The sequence below is a fragment of the Pongo pygmaeus genome, chromosome 13 (assembly GCF_028885625.2).
Source record: "Pongo pygmaeus isolate AG05252 chromosome 13, NHGRI_mPonPyg2-v2.0_pri, whole genome shotgun sequence".
Taxonomy (NCBI): Eukaryota; Metazoa; Chordata; class Mammalia; order Primates; family Hominidae; genus Pongo; species Pongo pygmaeus.
In genome coordinates this window covers 115,422,816-115,441,536 of record NC_072386.2, presented here as the reverse complement: position 1 = coordinate 115,441,536, position 18,721 = coordinate 115,422,816, and the positions used below count along the sequence as shown (strand labels likewise).

The 18,721-nt window shown below is 41.9% G+C and overlaps 1 protein-coding gene across 4 annotated transcripts in view; it reads left to right on the top strand.

Moving 5' to 3' along the window:
• Positions 1 to 3,597: 3,597 nt before the first annotated feature.
• Positions 3,598 to 18,721, top strand: part of NR6A1 (nuclear receptor subfamily 6 group A member 1) — a 260,373-nt gene continuing 245,249 nt past the window's right edge. For 2 of the 4 annotated variants that reach the window (XM_054501537.2, XM_054501533.2), the window contains exon 1: positions 3,618 to 3,878. In XM_054501537.2, the coding sequence (XP_054357512.1) occupies positions 3,779 to 3,878 (100 nt within the window). In that variant the 5' untranslated portion in view covers positions 3,618 to 3,778. Of the gene's footprint in view, positions 3,879 to 18,721 lie in introns of all 4 variants that reach the window. The other 2 variants (XM_054501532.2, XM_054501535.2) reach the window with 2 other exon arrangements.

Genomic DNA, 18,721 nt, shown 5'->3' with positions numbered 1-18,721 from the left:
CCCCTGGGAGGCATCAAAACCAGGCCTAGATTAGTGTAAAAAGTAAATATTGTGCATGTTCTTATGGACATAGACTATCTGAAAAAAAAATGCAAAACGTCAGCACAGTGGTTCTAAGGAGATCCAGGGAGTAAGAACTTTCATTGAATACTTGTTTGCATCCTGTGGATTTTGTAATGTGTGTGTCCTATGTATTCAAAAACGGGACAGAGTGTACGTAAAAGAAATAGAAGCCGGCAGGGGGGATTCCCTACCCCAGCCCTTTCTCCATGAACGCAGCCTGGCTCTGACTCTAGGTAGGACAAGGAAGAGCAAGGCTGCCGTCACTAGAGGAACTCTGCCCCCTGCTGGCTGTTCCCCCACATGACCTGATGATCTCTGGCTGCCTCCTCTTTACCCTTTCTCTCAGTGGGCTCTGGTCACCACGGATTCTCCCAGCTCCTCAAATGGGCCAAGCCCTGATCTGGTCTTGGGACCTTGGCACATGCTGTTCCTTCCACCTGAAAGCCTTCCTCTCCACCTAGTCTCACTTCTAGTCATCGTCCCGATTGAGCTCAGTCAATCTGACACGCCTTGGCCTCCCAAAGTGCTAGGATTACAGGTGTGAGCCACCAGGTCCGGCCATGCCTGCCTCATTCTTAGCTGTATCTCAGTCTGGTCCCGTCTGTCTGCTGCCTCTGGCCTTAGAACCACGCCCCCCTAAGATCCCTCCTTACTCTTAGACACATTCCTTTCCAGATCTTTTGTCTTGAGTCCTGCAGGTGGTAGCAGAGTCTTTTTCATCTTTCTGAACCTATCCCCACATTTCTAAACTGGGGGAGAAAGTATTGATTTCTTAGGATTGTTGGAAGAAATGTAGAGAGATTAGATAAAAGGCCCCATGGTAGGTGCTGGACTCATAGTGAGTGCTTAGTTCATAGGGCTCTCTATGCTTAGGACAATGGCTGGGGTCTCTAGCATAGTCATTTTCCTTGTTTTTCTCAGTCTTGTGGTATTTGACTCCTCCCAGAAGCACTTTCAGAAGACACGCATCTGAGATTTAGAACCACTCTTTAAATAACATTAGTAAGAGGTTCCATTTATTAGGCCAGAACTTTAATTGCTTTGCAAGCATCGTTTAATTCTCATAGCATTTCTGCTAGGTAGTAACTATCATTATTACCCATCCCCTCTTAGAAGACAGGAAATAGAGGCTCAGAAGTCACTCGCCTAAGGTTAGCTGTTTTTATTCATTCTTTCACCCAGTCAGTAATTATTGAGAGCATACTATGTGCCAGATCTGTACTCAGCAGTTGGGGTTATGAGTGAGAATAAAGGGATGTAACTAGTCAGGGAGGTGTGGGAAGGTTTATGGAATGAAGGGACAACAGAGCTGTAGTCTGAAGGACTGGAGGAGTTGTTTCCAGGGGCTGAGCATTTGGCTGAACTCTTCTGCCCATCTAAAGAGGGTTGACTTAGAATCTTCATCAACTACCAAAACTCCAGGGCTGCACGTTTCTGCAGTGCCACTTAGGCTCTGATGGCATCTCCAGGGACAGAGAACTCACTACCACCAGAACCTGTGACAAAAAGGTAGATTCCCGAGAAAGGCCAGATGGTCCTGACTTCTTTTTTTTTTTTTTTTTGAGACGGAGTTTTGCTCTTGTTGCCCAGGCTGGAGTGCAATTTTGCCATCTCGGCTTACCGCAATCTCTGCCTCCTGGGTTCAAACGATTCTCCTGCCCCAGCCTCCTGAGTAGCTGGGATTACTGGCATGCGCCACCACACCTGGCTAATTTTGTATTTTTAGTAGAGACGGGTTTTCTCCATGTTGGTCAGGCGGGTCTCCAACTCCTGACTTCAGGTGATCCACCTGCCTCAGTCTCCCAAAGTGTGGGGATTACAGGCATGAGCCACTGCGCCCAGCAAGGTCCTAACGTATTTTAGAACCCACAGCTGAGGGAATGGCAGGCTGTCCTCTCTTAGTCATAGGGTTTAGCTCCTGAAACACTGCTACCTAGCAGAGGGGATCTAGTTGTCCCTCGGTGGAAGGTATTAAGGAAGATGCCACTGAAGAAACATTTGAACAGGATCTTGAAAGATGAATAGGAGTTTGGGAGTGGGTCAGGTGAAGTCAGCCGCGTTCCAGCTTGAAGGAGCCAAGGATTAAGGTTCTGGTGTGTGACAGAATGGAGCTGGAATCCCCATCACTTCTGGTGGACTTCATCAGTGCTGGATAGGGACAATATTGTTGCTATCTCATAGAGCAGGTATGAGGTTTAGACGGCAGAGCGTTAATGTAAGTCTCCCAGATTACGTATGAAATACAGTTTCACCAGGGTTGGTAAGGTCCAGTTGCCCTCAAGTGCAGAGAAGCGTTGCAACTTTCGCAGCAGGTGAGGGAATGGGATGTGGTGCGAAATGTGGGCAAGGGTCAGGCCAAGCAGGGATGCGAATGCCAGGATGAGGACTTAAAATTGGGCAAAAATGACATAAAAGGGCCAAGGGATTGGTGGGGCGGGTGGGGCAGGAGAGGGCGAATGAGCGGCCACTGAGGAAGCTGCAGCATAATCCGGCAGAGCAGAAGCGGGCAAAGCACCAATGTTCTCGTTCTTTGTCTTCAAGTGGGCCAGGTAGGCCTTAGACCCTTGGCAGCAGCAGCGAAATCCTTTCCCGATGGGGTCGCCGAAGACGGACACCCCGGCGGGCCTAGTGACCGGTGGCCGCGCGCCACCTGGTGGCTGCAGCGGGTGGATTCCGCCGGGAGCCGCTGCAAAATTCGGGATTTTGCTTCCGGAAAGCTTCGGGAAACTGAGGTGGGAGGGGCAGGGGTTTGCGATCTTCCAACTGGATCCTGTCCTTATTCCAACCCCCTTTTACAGACAGCGAAACTGAGGAAAGCGGAAGGCAAACAAGGCTGGGCAAGGGATCCCTCTTAAACGGAAAGTTTCAAGACACCTGAGGTCAAGAGCCTAGGGCTTTCTTTAATAGCCCCAATGGCCCAGAGCTTAGTTTGCCCATCTGTTCTATGGGCAGGGAGAAAATGAAAGGGGAGGAGGGGAAACTTTAGTCTTTCCCGCCCACCCGGAGGTAAAAAGGCTTTAAAGATTACCCTGGAAAGAAGAGTTTTATAGATTCCATTTGCATACCAACGCAGTCACCTCGAGTTAAACTCCGGTCCTTTAATCTCCGGTCCAATTTGTCCCGCAGCTGCAGGGAGAGGCCCACGTGAGTACCTTCAAGCCCCGCCTCCAGGTCCCCGCCCACAGGGCTGGGCTTCGTTGCACGTGCTCACCCGGCTGCCTCGCGATCCGCCTCCTCGGAAAGACTCATTGTTGGGGTGGGGGGTTACGAGGACTCTTAGGGAACTTTGATCAGGTATAAATCACAATCAAGACAAGGCCCGGTAGTATCCGCTTACTACATAGACATCAAAGGCTTTGTCATGGTTCTTGATATTGACAGACTTTAGCTTTCCCTTCTCAGGACTTCTTATCCCTCCTTCCACCCCTTCAGTTGGTGCGGTCGGCGTGGCCGGCCTCGCTGAGCGGACCCCAACTCCCAGGTGCCCCGCAGGGCCTTGCGCGGCACCGGCGTATGACGTCAGGGGAGGGAGCTAGCCAGTGCTGAGGGGGCGCGGCGCGGAGGGGCGCGGAGCGGCGCGGAGCCCAGAGAGAGCCGCGGCCGGGAGTCCGCGGGCCCCTGACAGCCTCCTCCCCTCGGCGGACGACGACCACGGCGACTAGGGCGCCGGTCATGGCGGAGCAGCAAACCCGGCGCGGACCCTAGGCACCACCGCATGGAGCGGGACGAACCGCCGCCTAGCGGAGGGGGAGGCGGCGGGGGCTCGGCGGGGTTCCTGGAGCCGCCCGCCGCACTCCCTCCGCCGCCGCGCAACGGTGGGTGAGGGGCCTGCGACGCCCGGGCCAGGCAGGAACCGGCTTCCTGAGCCTCCGCCAGGGAGCCTCCGCCAGGGATCCCCCTCCTCTCTGCCGACCCTCTCCCCGGGAAGCCGCAGTGGCCCCGCGGCCTCTTAGGGTGGACCTTCACCCCGTTCTCCCTCGGCGCGGACCCTCCCTCTCCTCCCCCGTCTCGCTCAGGGTGGATCCTCCTTCTTCGTCCCCGTTCCCTTCCGCGCGGATCCTCCCCCTGCCCGGGTCCCTGGGCACCGAGCTTCATTTCCCCCTCCCCCCGTCCCCTCTGCACAGGCCTCCCCTCCCCCCGTCCCCTCGGCACCAATCCTCCCTCCTCCCCCCGGGTCCTCTCCTCCTGTCTTCCCAGCACCGAACCTTCCCCTCCCCCCGGGCCCCTCAGCTTGGAAGTCCCCCCCGCGGTCCGTCAGTGGGGGCATTCCCCTCACTCGGGTTCCCTTCACGCAGAGCCTCTCTTTTCCCCTACAGGGGTTCCTCCTCCCACCGAGGACGCTCCCTTCTTGCCCTGTTGACCCGACTCCACAGCACCCTTGTACCGCTCAGCTTTCTAGAGCGTTTTCGTCCTCTGCAGCCTCGAGCGTTCTCCCTTGAATACTACGAGCCCCCCACCTCTGCGGAACCCCCGTTCGCTAGACATCCCCCAGTCGTTTCCTTTTTCGGACCCCTTCGCGCCTCCTGCTTCCCCTGCGCCTCACCTTCCCCAACGCCCCGCGCGCTCTGGCCGGTCTCCGCCCCTGCTCAGCCCCCCTCTCCGCCAGGCAACGGCTTTCCCTGGCCGAGGGCTCCAGCCCGCCCCGGGGACCCGGACACCTGCCTCCTCCCGGCTTCTGCCCGGCAGGTCCCGGTCTCCACCTCTTAGTCTTAGTTCTCCTCTTTCTTGTCCCGATCCGGGACCCTGGGAGCTGAGAATCCCTCACCTGGCCCGGCCCTTCCTGCCGCTCGTCCCTCGCCCCCTCGCCCGGGCCGGGTCCTCAGGTTCCTCGGGGCTTCCTCGCCCTCCTCACCTTCGCTCCCTCCTCCTGCGGGGTGTTTTATTTGTATCTGTTTGATATTTTCCTCCTCGGTGTTTGCCGCGGAATGTTTTTATTGGTAACGTGTTAGGAGCTTTTGTGAGGTCGTAAAAGGTGAACTTTTGAACTTGGAAAGCGCCCTGGAGCAATTAGCGCAGGCGATCGCCCCGGGAGGCCTGCATTACAAAGGGTGCTCGCACCGGCCGGCAAACGCTCCGGCGGCAAACCCGATTTATTTATTTATTTGCCCTGTTTTCCACCTTTCACATCTCCTCATTTCCGAATAAAGGGAGGCTCTCAGAGATCCGTGCCTCCTCCCCTCGCTGCGCCATAAACTCGCAATTCTCTGAAAGATCTAGTACCGAACAGTGTCTAACAAGTAACAGATTTCAAATTGAATGCAAACACCCGGGACAGTTAGGAGGCACTAAAAATTAACTGCTTCACCAAGAGGTTTCTCAATCCAGGACAGTGACCTGGCAGGTGTGAGGAAAGTAACCTGAAAATAGGTCAGTTAGGCCCTCAATTGTTGAATGAGTGAGTAGCTACAGAGGGTGGAAATCTTGGGTTGGATCCGTGCTTTCATACGTTTATTAACTAGTCAAAGATTTTGTTAGTTCAGGAGATCTGGTGTTTTTACAAAAGTGAAAAGTCCGTGTAGAAGAGAGCTTGGTTAACTTCACTTGATGTTGCTGATCTTAAAACTAGTGATGTGTTTTCAGAGCTCTTTTTTTTTTTTTTTTTTTAATTTGTGTATGATGTATGATGGCTAGGTGGCTGGCCGTTCCGTGGGCTGTCGTTGGCAACTAATTTCTGAATGTGAACATGTTTGAGATCAATAAAATTCCGTGTCACAAAGGGGGAAGCTGGAATCCAGTTAGGATAGAAGGAGACAGTATCATAGGAACAAAGGATTTCTTTAATGCCTTTGACTTTTTAAGCTAGTTTGTGTGGAGATTTGGTTTGGTATTAATTTGTGAGTGTTGTAAATCCTGATCTAAAATTTCCCATGCTGATTTTTTTGAATCCAAACCTCCACCTATCTTATGTCCCATATTAGCGTGTATGTTTCTGTGATGCCTTCCTATGTGTGAATACTTCCTGTACCCACCTGTGCATATAATGTAGATGACGGATTTTTACTGCAATTCAATATTTACTGCAATACTGCTTTCAGTTCTACTTGAGAATAATAGTGTTGTAAGAGAAACCTAAGAACTGCATTTGTTATTAATTATTCATTAGTACATTTTAAAGAACTCAATGGTAATTTTAACTCTTAATCAGATTTCTCATTCATAGTCTCATTTCCTCAATTGGTCAGAACCATTTGAAAGAATGTTATGAGCAATCCATTTAGACTAAGGTGGCTTTAATACTTTACATTAGTCTAAGTTAGTGGTACAGATGTTTTCTTTTTGCTGAAAATACAATGGGAACTTTTGGCAGCTTGATGGGCTTAAAATACACGAGACGCTAGACCGTTGTGGGATATTTTTCAGTGTAAAAGCTAGCATTGTGCAGTGTTTTACAATTTATGTTCATTAGCACTTATGAAGTTAACATGCTCACAGAAGAATTGGCAAAAATTTTTTTAAGTTTGCCTGTGGAACAATGAGCACAGTTTTTCTTTTTTGCTTCCTAATTAATATTTTTCTCCAAAAATATATGAAACTGCTTGTTCTGAGTAGAAAAGAAATGAATTATCTGTTTTATAATCCTAGTGACTGATTTCTATTTTATATGAACTATTTTCAAGAGACAACTATATAGATAGGGGGTCTTTTGGTCTCTGTCATGAAGAAATAAACTGGAGGTGGCATTTTAGAAATGTTTTCCTACCGGAAACACCATTGATGCTGAATTTACAGTCCTTTGAATGGTTTTTATTCTGTCAGAACAGAGTTTCTTTCTAGCCTTTTGATGCACCATCATCCTTCCAGGAATTCCCTGTGCTGACTGCGCTATTTTCAGTTGTTGCTTGTAGGTTTTCATAACAAACATGAACTCATTTAGTTGTAATAGAGGACTGCTCCCTTTTGGGATTTCAAAGGAAGATGAATGATTTGAGGAAGTGTATGCTGAATATTGCATTTGTTCATTTTAAGATAATGAGGGAATATACTTTTAAATATTTAAAGCAAAGGAAGGCAAAGGAAGGTTATAAGCCATTATAAGTAATTAAAAGCATATTTTATGTAATTACACTTTAGAGGAAATGGGGAGAAGTTCACTAAATAGCACGATGCCTTTTTCTCCTGGTATAACCATGCCGTCCAAATGTTTATGCTGGAAAATAAATTGGCAAATATTTCCCATGATGATTTAACTTTTCAGTTCTGTGATTGAAAAAATTAAGTTAATTCTGAGTTGCCCCAGAATTTTTTCCTACTCCCGTTAGAAAAAAACAAAACCAAAAACATGCTGTAGTACTGTTGTTTCTTAGTACATGCAGCACGCAGGTTTTTCTTTTCTTTTTTTTTTTTCTTTTTTTTGTAGCTTCTGTGACCTCCAAAGACGGCTAGGGTAGAAGAAAGGCGACAGTGAGCAAATTCACTGGTGATTTTGCATAGCTGAGGTGGGAGATGACCACATTTACAGTCTCCAGTGTACAAGCCACCAAATCATTCAGCAGTTCTGATTCATGTAACCAAAATATGATGACATGATTCCTAATCTATAATTCATTCTGACTTCTGTAGCAAAAAGGTGTATGCAAGGCACATGTGTTAGCACATGAAAGGGAGTTGGATGGGGAGCTAATGAAAAAAATAACTGCTGGTAAATTTCCAAAAATCATGCATTTCCATATTTTATTTAGAATTTCCTGGTTTCTCATTCCCTACTTTTTTCCTAGGGTTTTGGGGCAAAGGTGGAAAGTAGAGTTTAGATTAAAATACCACATTTTAGAATAGTGGAGGATGGTAGGTAGAAATGCCAACTGTTGCTGTAACATTGGTAAAGGAAGTTTCTTATACCACCCCTAGTGTTTATTGTGCAAGTTGGCTTTAAATTGCTAATGATGCTTGCATGTTTTGGAGCTTGGAGCTGTGTTAGTTTCATTTGTGTTAGTAGGAAGATTTAACACTTCATTTTTATAATTGGGTAGATATTATTTATTGGTTGTGTTGAAAAATTGGTCTGTTAATGAATTGTGTTCAGATGGCAACTTCTGGCTTAAGAATTGCATAAAGTCAGGATAGATTCTCCCACATTAGGAGACTTCATTGTCAGCAAATTCATCGAGATCTTTGGGGCTGGTCATAATTTTTGCTTCTTAAGTTTATTTTTGGTTTATAGCCAAATTAATGACACTTTTCTGTTCAGTATTTTTTCCATGCATAATAATTAAGTTGAAAGTGACACTTGAGAAGATGTGTTTTAGAGTAAATTTTACATTGTTGGGTCAGTCTGTTTTTTTTAAGTAGGACAATAAAAGTGCCTTATTTCATGTGTAAAAACAGATTCTAGTCATGTGGGAAAAAGGTCAGAATTAGAAAAATCAAAGTTCTGAATCAACAGATAAATACGCTTGTATTTCAATAAATAATAAATGTGCTTGAAACAGTTTTTAACGGAAGGTAGCTATCTAATCTGCCCACGAGTAGTGATCTGATATACCCAACTCTTTGTAATACTTTGAGAGCATTTCCAAAACCAATTAAGTTGTGAAGGAAAATGTTTCTTTCACACTTCTGCATTAAGATCAACCTTAACTTTTTAATTAAAGTTTTTTTCCTGGCTCAGGTAATTTCTTAAGGGTTTATGGATGCCTTCGATAACTAGGGTTCAGAAATACCAGAATTATTAAAAATGAGCAAGAAAGTGGTTTGGTACTGAGCAGGTAATTTTTTCTTGGGTATTGAGCTTTTTAGAGCTAAAGTTTCAGATTCAGCTGAGCTTAAATTTAAAAAACGTCTCTAGATGTAACTTTGATGTACAGTATTTCTAGAATCCAGCCCAGTCTTTTGTTTATTGCTTGTTTTCCAACATGACTTGTCTTTAAGAAAAAGACAAGGGTGTTAGACTGTAACACCCTTAGTAAGTAATAGAAAATCAGAAGAAAACCACTGTGAGATGTCTAACCTGTTTTTCAGTATGGCGGAGAAATAGCCACAGGAAAACGAGGAGAGCATCATTTGAAAGAATAAAACATTTCCTACGGTATTTCGTTCTTCATTCTTTGTTACCTGCTATTAAACAGCAGCCTTTGTAGAAAAGCTTCTCAAAAAAACCCAGATTTTTTCAGTGGTTACAGTTATTTAAATAAGACTTTACTAGTGTAACCCGGTAATTCTAATTAACAGTGATTTAGTTTGGGAGCGGACCAGGATTTCCTCAGCCGGCTGCTGGGGAGCTGAATTGCTTTTTCCCCACCCCCAGCTGCACCAAATCTTTTGATCCCCAAGCTACAGTGGTTGTCATTTGAGAAAGCAAACTGAGAGAAAATATGTTGTGAAAATAGCCTACTTTGAAACTTCATTTGCATTTTGGAATTTTTGTTCTTAAAAAAATTATGGGAATAATTGAACTCCCAAATTTTTATCTTGACAGAAGCAAACTGGCCAAATAGAAAATTCCTGGATTTCCTAAATTTTTTTTTGCTTCAAAAATTTCGGGGGCTGTTTTAATATTGACAGTCACGATTTCAAAAGAGAAATGATTCTAATTGTAAATTCACAGGAGGGCTTCAAGTGTTCTGAGTTTCTTTAAGGAGGGTGTGTTTGGGACAAATAAAGTTATGCAATGGAGTAGTTTTCATTCAGGGTAGTTTGTGGTTTCTCCATCAGCATTATATAATAAGCTCAAATACAGAATCACGGATTCTTATGTCTTATACTAAATAAACCATACAATTTGTTACATTAACAATTAACTTTAAAAAAGTGTCTTTAAATGATGAGGCCTTTGGATTCTAATTGTAAACTCTACACCCTTCAATTTGTTTACATCAGAGAAGCTATTCAAGCATAAACCACAGATGGCAGTAGCAGTATATTTTTCTGTTTCTGGACTGATTCTTGCCTTTAAGTTGGTGTCAGTTCTATGGGCCCTGTTGATAAGTCAGCTGGCAGGTGTAATGTTTCTAAAACCAATTCCCTGGGCAGCAACATGTAATGTATTCAGGGAAACAAATCCAGGCATTTGATTTGAAGATATACTCTGTGGGTGGTTTGACCCAGAATAATGACTTTGCACTCACTTGCCCAAGTGAGAAATTATTTTAAAAATTTGGTAATAGTGATTAAGGGAGTTGTTAGAGTAATAGCTATAGCACATTGGAATTGTAGTGGTATTATTAGCAGAGAATGTATCTAACAGATATTTGCTTGAACAACTATTTGCATTGTAAACAATTTATAACTCATTAAACATATACTGAAGATTCATATTTTGAGAGAGAAATGCACAACTAAATTCTTCATGTGAAAAAGATGGATAATCTTCCCAGCTTTTTATTTCCAGTTCCTCCTTACGTTCCTCCTTACATTTCATAGAATCATGGATTTTTAGATCTGTGTATGAGAGCATTTTGGAGGTCTAAGAGTGGGTTCTGCTTGCTCTTCCAACCCATCATTGTAGTGCCCAAATTTCTTTATTCTCTATTTTCTTCTAAAACACTGATGAAAAAAAGAGATGATTAATTAGATTTCCTGTGATATTTTATTTATGATGTTTCCTTCAGGTGTAATCCCATAGTTTAGAGCTCAGGAAACACTTTAGTAACAAACCTACCACAAAATGAAACATAGACTGATTCAGTGAAGGGAATAGCTTAATCATATAGTTTTTTTTTTGTTGGGTTTTTTTTTTTTTTTTTTTTTGTGATGGAGTCTCACTCTGTTGCCCAGGCTGGAGTGCAGTGGTGCGATCTCGGCTCACTGCAATCTCAGCTTCCTGGGTTCAAGCGATTCTCCTGCCTCAGTCCCCCGAGTAGCTGGGATTACCGGCATCCACCACCATGCCCAGCTAATTTTTATGTTTTTAGTAGAGACAGGGTTTCACCATGTTTGCCAGGCTGGTCTCGAACTCCTGACCTCAAAGTGATCCACGTGCCTCAGTCTCCCAAAGTACTGGGATTTGTAATCCCGACGTGAGCCACCGCGCCGGGCAGCTTTCATTTTTAAAACTAATTTTATTAATTCAAGTCCCCATTTCAATCATGAAGCTGTATCACCTTGGAAGAATTAAAAATTCAGTCTTTTAAAAATTCTTTATGCTCCACTGGGTCAGATGCAATGTTCTTTTTATTATGGCTAACTCCAATTTATCTAATTTAGTCTTTCTGTCACGAAAGAAAAGCTAGAAGACAGAACACTTCTGTGTAGCCTTGTGTACTTTATCCCGCTTCCTCATCCCTTGAATTTTAAAATTTGTAAACAAATAATGAAGTAGTACTCAATTGTATTTTCTGTCATTCGTTGACCATTCATTACTATTGTTTGTTTCAAACTTAATCTCTTCTCATTTATTGAGTCCTTAAATTTATTTATGGTTGCATCCAAACCAGTGATTTTCAAAGTGTGGTCTGCAAACCTCTGGGGGTCCTTGAGACCCTTTCAGGATGTTCTTAAATATATTTTAATTGTAATGCTAAGACATCATTTGCCTTTTTTACTGTATTGACATTTACACTGATTTTGCAGAAACAATAGTGAGTAAAAACTGTTGGTCCCTTACCAGAAATCAAGGCACAAACTGTATTAGTAGTCATTATATTCTTCACTTCCATGCACTTGTATTTTTTAAAAAGACTTTTCCACTTAATGTCATCCTTGATGAAGCAGTAAAAATGATGATTAAATCTTGACCCTTGAGTACGTGTACTTTTGATATTCTGTGTGACAAAATGGAAAAGTACATGCCAAGCACTTCTGGTGCAAACCAAAATGGTGGTTTTAAGACAGTGCTTGTGTGATTATGTTGTGATCTGAGCCAGCTACTTTTGTTCATGGAATACTTGAAATAATTAAACTATACTTGATTCAGCCTTGGGCATTTGGCAGACTATTTTTTTCTTAAACGAACAGTGAGTCTGTCATATCAAGGAAAACTGACAGTATTGGTTGCCAGTAAATAAAATTTGAGCTTTCAAGCAACAATTAGTTTTGGAAAACTTGTACTTGCCACTAAGAGCTTGACAGCTTCCCGATGGTTAACATCTTTTCTTATGAGATGGATGATGAAATTAACAAATATGATTTTCGATGTTATGAAATGTGTCAACATTTTGAAAATCTGAATATCTCAGTAATTCAGTATTTTCGAAAAGATCTGTGTTTGATATTACAGGAACCCACACAGGTAAGAGATCTGTTCAAAATGCCAGATTGATCAATGGATTTTAATGTAATGGATTACACATAGTTCATTGATATGGTTTTAAACTCACACTGAACTAACCTTTAAGAAAGTACCACTTGTTGAGTTTTGGTGTAGTATCAAAGAAGACTATCCACAGTTACTTTAAAAAGCAAATACTTCTTCCTTTTCCGATTATAAATCTGTGGGGCCAGATTTTCTGCCTGTGCTTCAACAACAACAAAAAATTACAATATACTGAATGGGTAAACAGGAGATCTAGCTGCTAGGATTAAGCCAGATATTAAGGAGATTAGCAAAATGTAAAACAATGCCACTTTTCTAATTTTTATGTTTTATTGGACAATTTTATTTTTCATAAAAATGTTATACTAACGTGGATTTATTAAATTTATACTAACGTGGATTTATTAAACTTAAATGGATTATTACATATTTTAAATTTTTCATAGGTTTATTTTCCAGTATGATAAATATCAATAGACAAAGCCACGTAAATATCAACCCTTTAGGGTCCTTCATAATTTTTAAGAGTGTAAAAGGGATCCTGAAGAACACTCAGGCATAAATATATGAGAACTCCAGGTCTAAATGAACTAATGAAATGTGTAAAGAAGATGGTGACTTCACCAGATACCATTAGTAGTACTTTTTTACTTTGGAGTTTTCTTACTTCCCTCGATAATTGAGCTACTTTTATTGAAAGTGAGTTCATATCGTTTTTGGTTGGGAATACATGAAATGTGTGGTAGTGCACTCTCACTGAATTCTCTGATAAAGCTTTTGTTACCTGCTACATGAAACCTGTTGCTTAACTGATAATTGTCTTGTGGCAGCAGTTTTTCAAGAGAACCAGTTGCCTCACCAAGGGTAGACTTACAATTGTTGAAATAAATCTGACAACAGAATTTCTTAAGAGTCATTGCTATAGAATAATGAACAATTTATAAGAGATAAAGATCCTATCGTGCTTTTTAAAACTTCCATCAAGAATAGCTTGCTTATTTGCTTTCCTTAGACATGTTTGGCTTCACTGAGTCTTAGAGTTGTGATTTCAGTAATGCCATTTTGTAAATTGGTTTGCTTTTAACCTGGTTTTCACTGAGATGGTAATAAAGTCTGTATAGGAGAGGCATCTCTTCCTCTGGTCGAAGAATATCCTTTCCTAGTGTGAGTAACATTTTAGTGTAAGTCAATTACTGTGTTGTTAAAGAGTTAGAGATTTACTCCTTAGGGTAATTGCTAGGTAGAGCTCATCCTGTAATGGGCTTGCTGGCTGAAGAAATGTCACATAACAATGTGAATAACAAATAAGGAGTTACCGCATCAGAACTCAAGGTGAAGCTTGGGTAGGTGATGAAAGATCAGTGAGAATTATTTGGGCTTCCTTCCTAAGAGCTCCGTAATTATCTTGATATTCTTGGAGTTTCATGTAATATACCTTTGAAAACATTTTTGTGTTCTGTGGGGATTGCAGCTTAGTCATAAGAAAATACAAGCCTTTCTTTTATATCTTAATGTTTGGATTTGAAGATTCACATGAAATCTTCAATTGCATTCTTCAGTTGAGTTAAATTGCTTTAATTACGAAACCTAATAACTGAGACAGATTTGGCTTTTTTCTTCCATATTCTTACTGTACTCTTGAAATCTAACCTGTCAGGAGACTTCCTCTCTCTAGTCTTGGAATCCTTCCCCCAAGATGCCTTTTTAGCAGGATAATAAACCACCTGGGGGAAGCCCCCCATTGACATGCATTTAGAGGTCTTTGTTTTTTGGAAATGGCAATAGTAGTCCCATCCAAGGAGGAAGGATTTTGGTTAGATGGTGTGAGGCAAAGAGCAGGGACTCTGGAGTATGGCCTAACAAAGATCACAGGTATGCGACTTTGTCACTTGACTTCTCTGAACTTTAGTGTTCTCATTTAACATTAATAGCTAACATTTACATAGTGTTTATAATCTAAACACCTTATGTATATTTATCGTCTGAACTCTGAGGTAGGTGTTTTATCCCCATCTTACAGGTGAAAACTGAGACCCACAGAGTTTAAACCTCCAGATTTCGCAGCTAGTAACAGCATTAATAATTTGTTTCATAGATTTAACATCCCCTCTTCTCCAATATACTCTGACATTTCTGAAATTGACTGTAGGGTTATAAGGATTAGAGACAAGGTCTGTAAATTGCCAAGCATAGTATCTGCCTAAAAGCAAAAACCTGAGAATCTGGGGCATTTATCTATGTTGGAGAGGCCCAGAATTCAACTTTTATTGATTAGAGAGCCAAAAAGACCCACTCTTAGAATTGCAAGTGACTTTTTTCTTTTCTCTCATGTTGGCTTTATTTTATTTTTATTTTTTTTTGAGATGGAGTCTCACTCTGTCTCCCAGGTTGGAGTGCAGTGGCGAGATCTTGGCTCACTGCAGCCTCCGCCTCCCTGGTTTAAGTGATTCTGCTGCTTCAGCCTCCGGAGCAGCTGGGATTACAGGTGCCTGCCACCATGCCTGGCTAATTTTTGTGTTTTTAGTAGAGACGGGACTTCACCCTGTTGGCCAGGCTGGTCTTGAACTTGTGATCTCAGGTGATCTGCCCGCCTCGGCATCCCACCACATGTTGGTTTTTTTTTTTTTTTTTTTTTGAGATGGAGTCTAGCTCTGTCACCCAGGCTGGAGTGCAGTGTTGTGATCTTGGCTCAGTGCAACCTCTACCTCCCGGGTTCAAGTGATTTTCCTGCCTCAGCCTCCTGAGTAGCTGGGATTATAGGTGCCCACCACCACACCCAGCTAATTTTTGTATTTTTAATAGGGACAGGGTGTCACTGTATTGGCCAGGCTGGTCTCGAACTCCTGACCTCATGATCCACCTGCCTTGGCCTCCCAAAGTGCTGGGATTACAACCGTGAGCCACAGCCCCCAGCCTCATGTTGGTTTTAATAAGCCTTTGGCCAGAAAACAATTTTGCCAAATCAGGGACGATCTTCAGTGAACCCAAGGGGTGCTAAAAATGAAGGTGTTTTGAGTTACTCAAGGCAGGAGTACAATGTCTTTTATCTGTATCCTAAGCACTGAGAATTGGTGTTCCATGAATATTGAATGAATGAAAGAGGCAAGTCAGGAATATGAGCCTTTTGCTTATCTCAGAGTCCCTTGCTGGTAGTCAAAGTAAGTCTACAAAATATAAGGGAAAGGAATATGCTTTTCAGCTACTTGAGGAAATTGGGGCCAATGTCTAAGTCAAGCAGTGTGTTTAAGCTAAATCCAAGGTTTGATGGGCCCTCCTGGAGCTAGAATGTAGTTTCTGTTTGGAAACATGGTTCTCCTGTAATTTAAAGTGACTAGATACCCCAGATTAAGACGAGATGGCCAATAAACTAGTGGCTGTTTGCTTGACTGTATTCGGGAATGCAGCTTAGGAAAAGGTGGCCTTTGTCCCGTGTACCTTTTTAAAATTCTGTCACACAAAAGAAATATAAGAGCTAGGTGTCCAAAATTTATAAAATACAGAAGGTGATTTCCTATTGAAAAGAGAGGTAGTGAGAAAGATGTAAAAGAGGATAGGTAGTGTGGGTTAATAGATTATGTTAGCAAAGTAGTTTGAATAGGAAAAGACTTCAGAGAGGAGCCCAAACATTGAGAAGTTATGAGGCCCAGGAGATACTTATGCCTAGGATCTGATTCTAGCTCTGTCTCAAATGCATGTCTCTGTGGGTCCACCTATAAAAATGGAGGAGCTAAATTAGATAATCCCTGAAAGGATTTTCCAGGTTTATGATGGAATGAATTGGGCAAAACAGGAAGTTGCGATTTAGAAAAGTTCTGCCTAAAGCAAATATCTGTGGTACTCACTGCCCGCATTCTCTGGGATGATTTTGATTTCAGATACTGTTCAATCATCCCTCTAAGAATGTTTACATTTACCAAACTGTTTCCCTGTTCTGCTTTAGAGCACTTGGCTGCTTTTAAGTCTGTGGGATCACATAATTTATCTGTAAATTTCATTTTTTGAGTCTGCCTTATAGAAATGTTTACAGTTACAGTTCTGATGTTATGATAATTTGTAACGTAAATTTGAAATAAATTATGGAGTATTTTTGTTTTTTAAACAAGATCACTTTTTTCATTTATAACCCCTCCATGCCACACTTTCTCTTTTTTGAGTACAGTTTCATTCGCTGAGTCAAACTCATAATTAATTTTAGAGTTTTTCCTCGTTCCTTGTAATGGGATATTTATCTGCAAAACTCATTCAGCATTAAGAAGAGTGCTGTCTTCCTAAGATTAAATGCGCTTCATTTGAGAACGTTGATTCATTAAGGGAAATTGCAAAACAGAAGGGAAACTTCCTTAAATGCTACTGGTCTGTAAAAAGGGAACCCAGCAGGAAAGGGGAGAGGTGCATGGGGGAGGGGTGAAGTGAAGAGTGTAGCAGGGTAGCTGCAGTTGAAATATTCATCAATCATTTTACTGGCAACAGGAAACCAATCAGCCTTTTAGGGAGAGAACTTAATCAATCACCTAATGTGGGAAAATACAATTGCTTTCCCACAAAAAAATATTCCCTTTCTTGGTGACAGATCGAATCTGAGAGATACTTTGGTTCCCTGGAATTCAGAACTGACTGCAAGCAGTTGCTGAAAGTACTGCTGTGAATAAGTGCATTTAACATTTGGAGACAAAATTTCCTATCTGCTGTGAGCCTTTTCAAAATATTTCAAAATAAGTTTGCTTTTCATACAGTGGGCCCATCAAAAAATAAATACTGAGCAAGCCGAAGTGTGTGAAACACTGTAAATTTATTCTCCAAAGCTAGTTTCAGAGCATAGATAAGGACTCCTGGTTGGAGAATATCTGATGTTTCGAATGCCTTGTTTGGAAAGCAGGGTTAAAGCATTGTCTAAGGAACATATCCTGGGAAACACAGTTGGAAGTGCTTGCATATAAATAAAAGCAGGAGAGATACAGCTGCATCGTATATTTAGGTTTTAAATACTTGTGATTTCTGAGGGTCTGTCTGTGCTTGAATTGCCTGTGGCCCTTAGGTCCTTTGGTTCTTAGATGTGAGCTGCTTAAGAATCCAGTGTTTTAAAAATTAATGCATGGTCACTGAAGAGAATATGGAAAACGAAGGGAAAATAACCCATAATCCTACCACTAAGCAACTTTCATTAAAATTTTCTTCTAGACCTCAAATCCAAGGTTTTTTTTTTTTTGCATTTTTTTAGTCATACAGTATATACTATTATGTTTTCTGTTTTTTGTTTAATTTTAAATGTTTTTTCTCCTGTTATAAACTTCACTCATTGAACATCAAGTTATTTGAAACTTTCGATAGCTGTATGACAGCCCATTGTTTTTCATTGCTGGCCATTTAGATAGGTTTTATTTTTTCAATGTTATAACTGCTTCTCACACCATCTTGTGTTTGCTTTTATCTTGGCTTATTTTGGGGGATAATTTTGAGAAGTGTGTGTCTATCTCAATGTACCCTCACCAACAACTACTTTAATTTACACTGAGATACCTTGCATACCAACATCCAGGGCTGCCAGCAGTCCTTATTTATTTTAATAAATGCCTGGTGCTTGAGATAGATTTTGAGATACTGTGGGTAGGCTCTTTGCTTTTTATCATTTTGGGGAGAGACAGTCATTCCCCCCCCCCCCCCCGCCCCTTTTTTTTTCTTTTTGATTCTGGCACTAGAATGTTGCCCTGCACCCTCATCCTAGCATCTCCAGCCTGGTCAGAGCTGTGCTTAAGGACCCTTCTGAGGCTACCTTCTTTCTTATAGATATGGGTGAATGGGTGGCACGGACACCCTAGAGCCTTCTCTGGTTGCCTCTAAAAATCTCGGGATGATGAGTTGATGTGCGTGTGTCTTCTAAATACAATTATATCATCTCCCACAAAGTCTTTATTGTGTCTTGAGACCTACATATACCTGAGTGTGAATAGAAATTAAGTACATGCAGAGAGAATTTAAACTTGCATTCCTTTAGAAATCTACATTGGTTCCTCAGTGGCTGGTTTCTATCCTGATGCTGTGCAGTGTTTGATGGTGAAAGAATCTAAATAAATCTTATGCTAATTTGAAGGGCATTCACAGTTTTTAACAGGTCTGGTTTCAGAATGGAAATAGGAACATTTTGGGAATCCAGCTATCTATACATTTTTTTAATTAAAGCATAACTCATATTTGCTGAAATTAAAATTAAGTAGTCTTTAGACATTGTTAAAGTTTATGTTGATTGAAAGTAAACATGAACGTTTGAAGATCAGTTGCTTTGCTGCTTTGTGCTCACCACTGGTGGTCAGAAACTTGTAATTTGCCAAGACAGGTTTTATAATGCTCTTTAATAAGAAAATGAATAAGCCAGCTGCTCTTTCTCCCTCAACTATAGCAAGTACAAACCTCCTCAATTCCTGGTTAGTAATTAAAAGCCTTGAGATGACCTTGAATCTAACTGAACTACAAAAG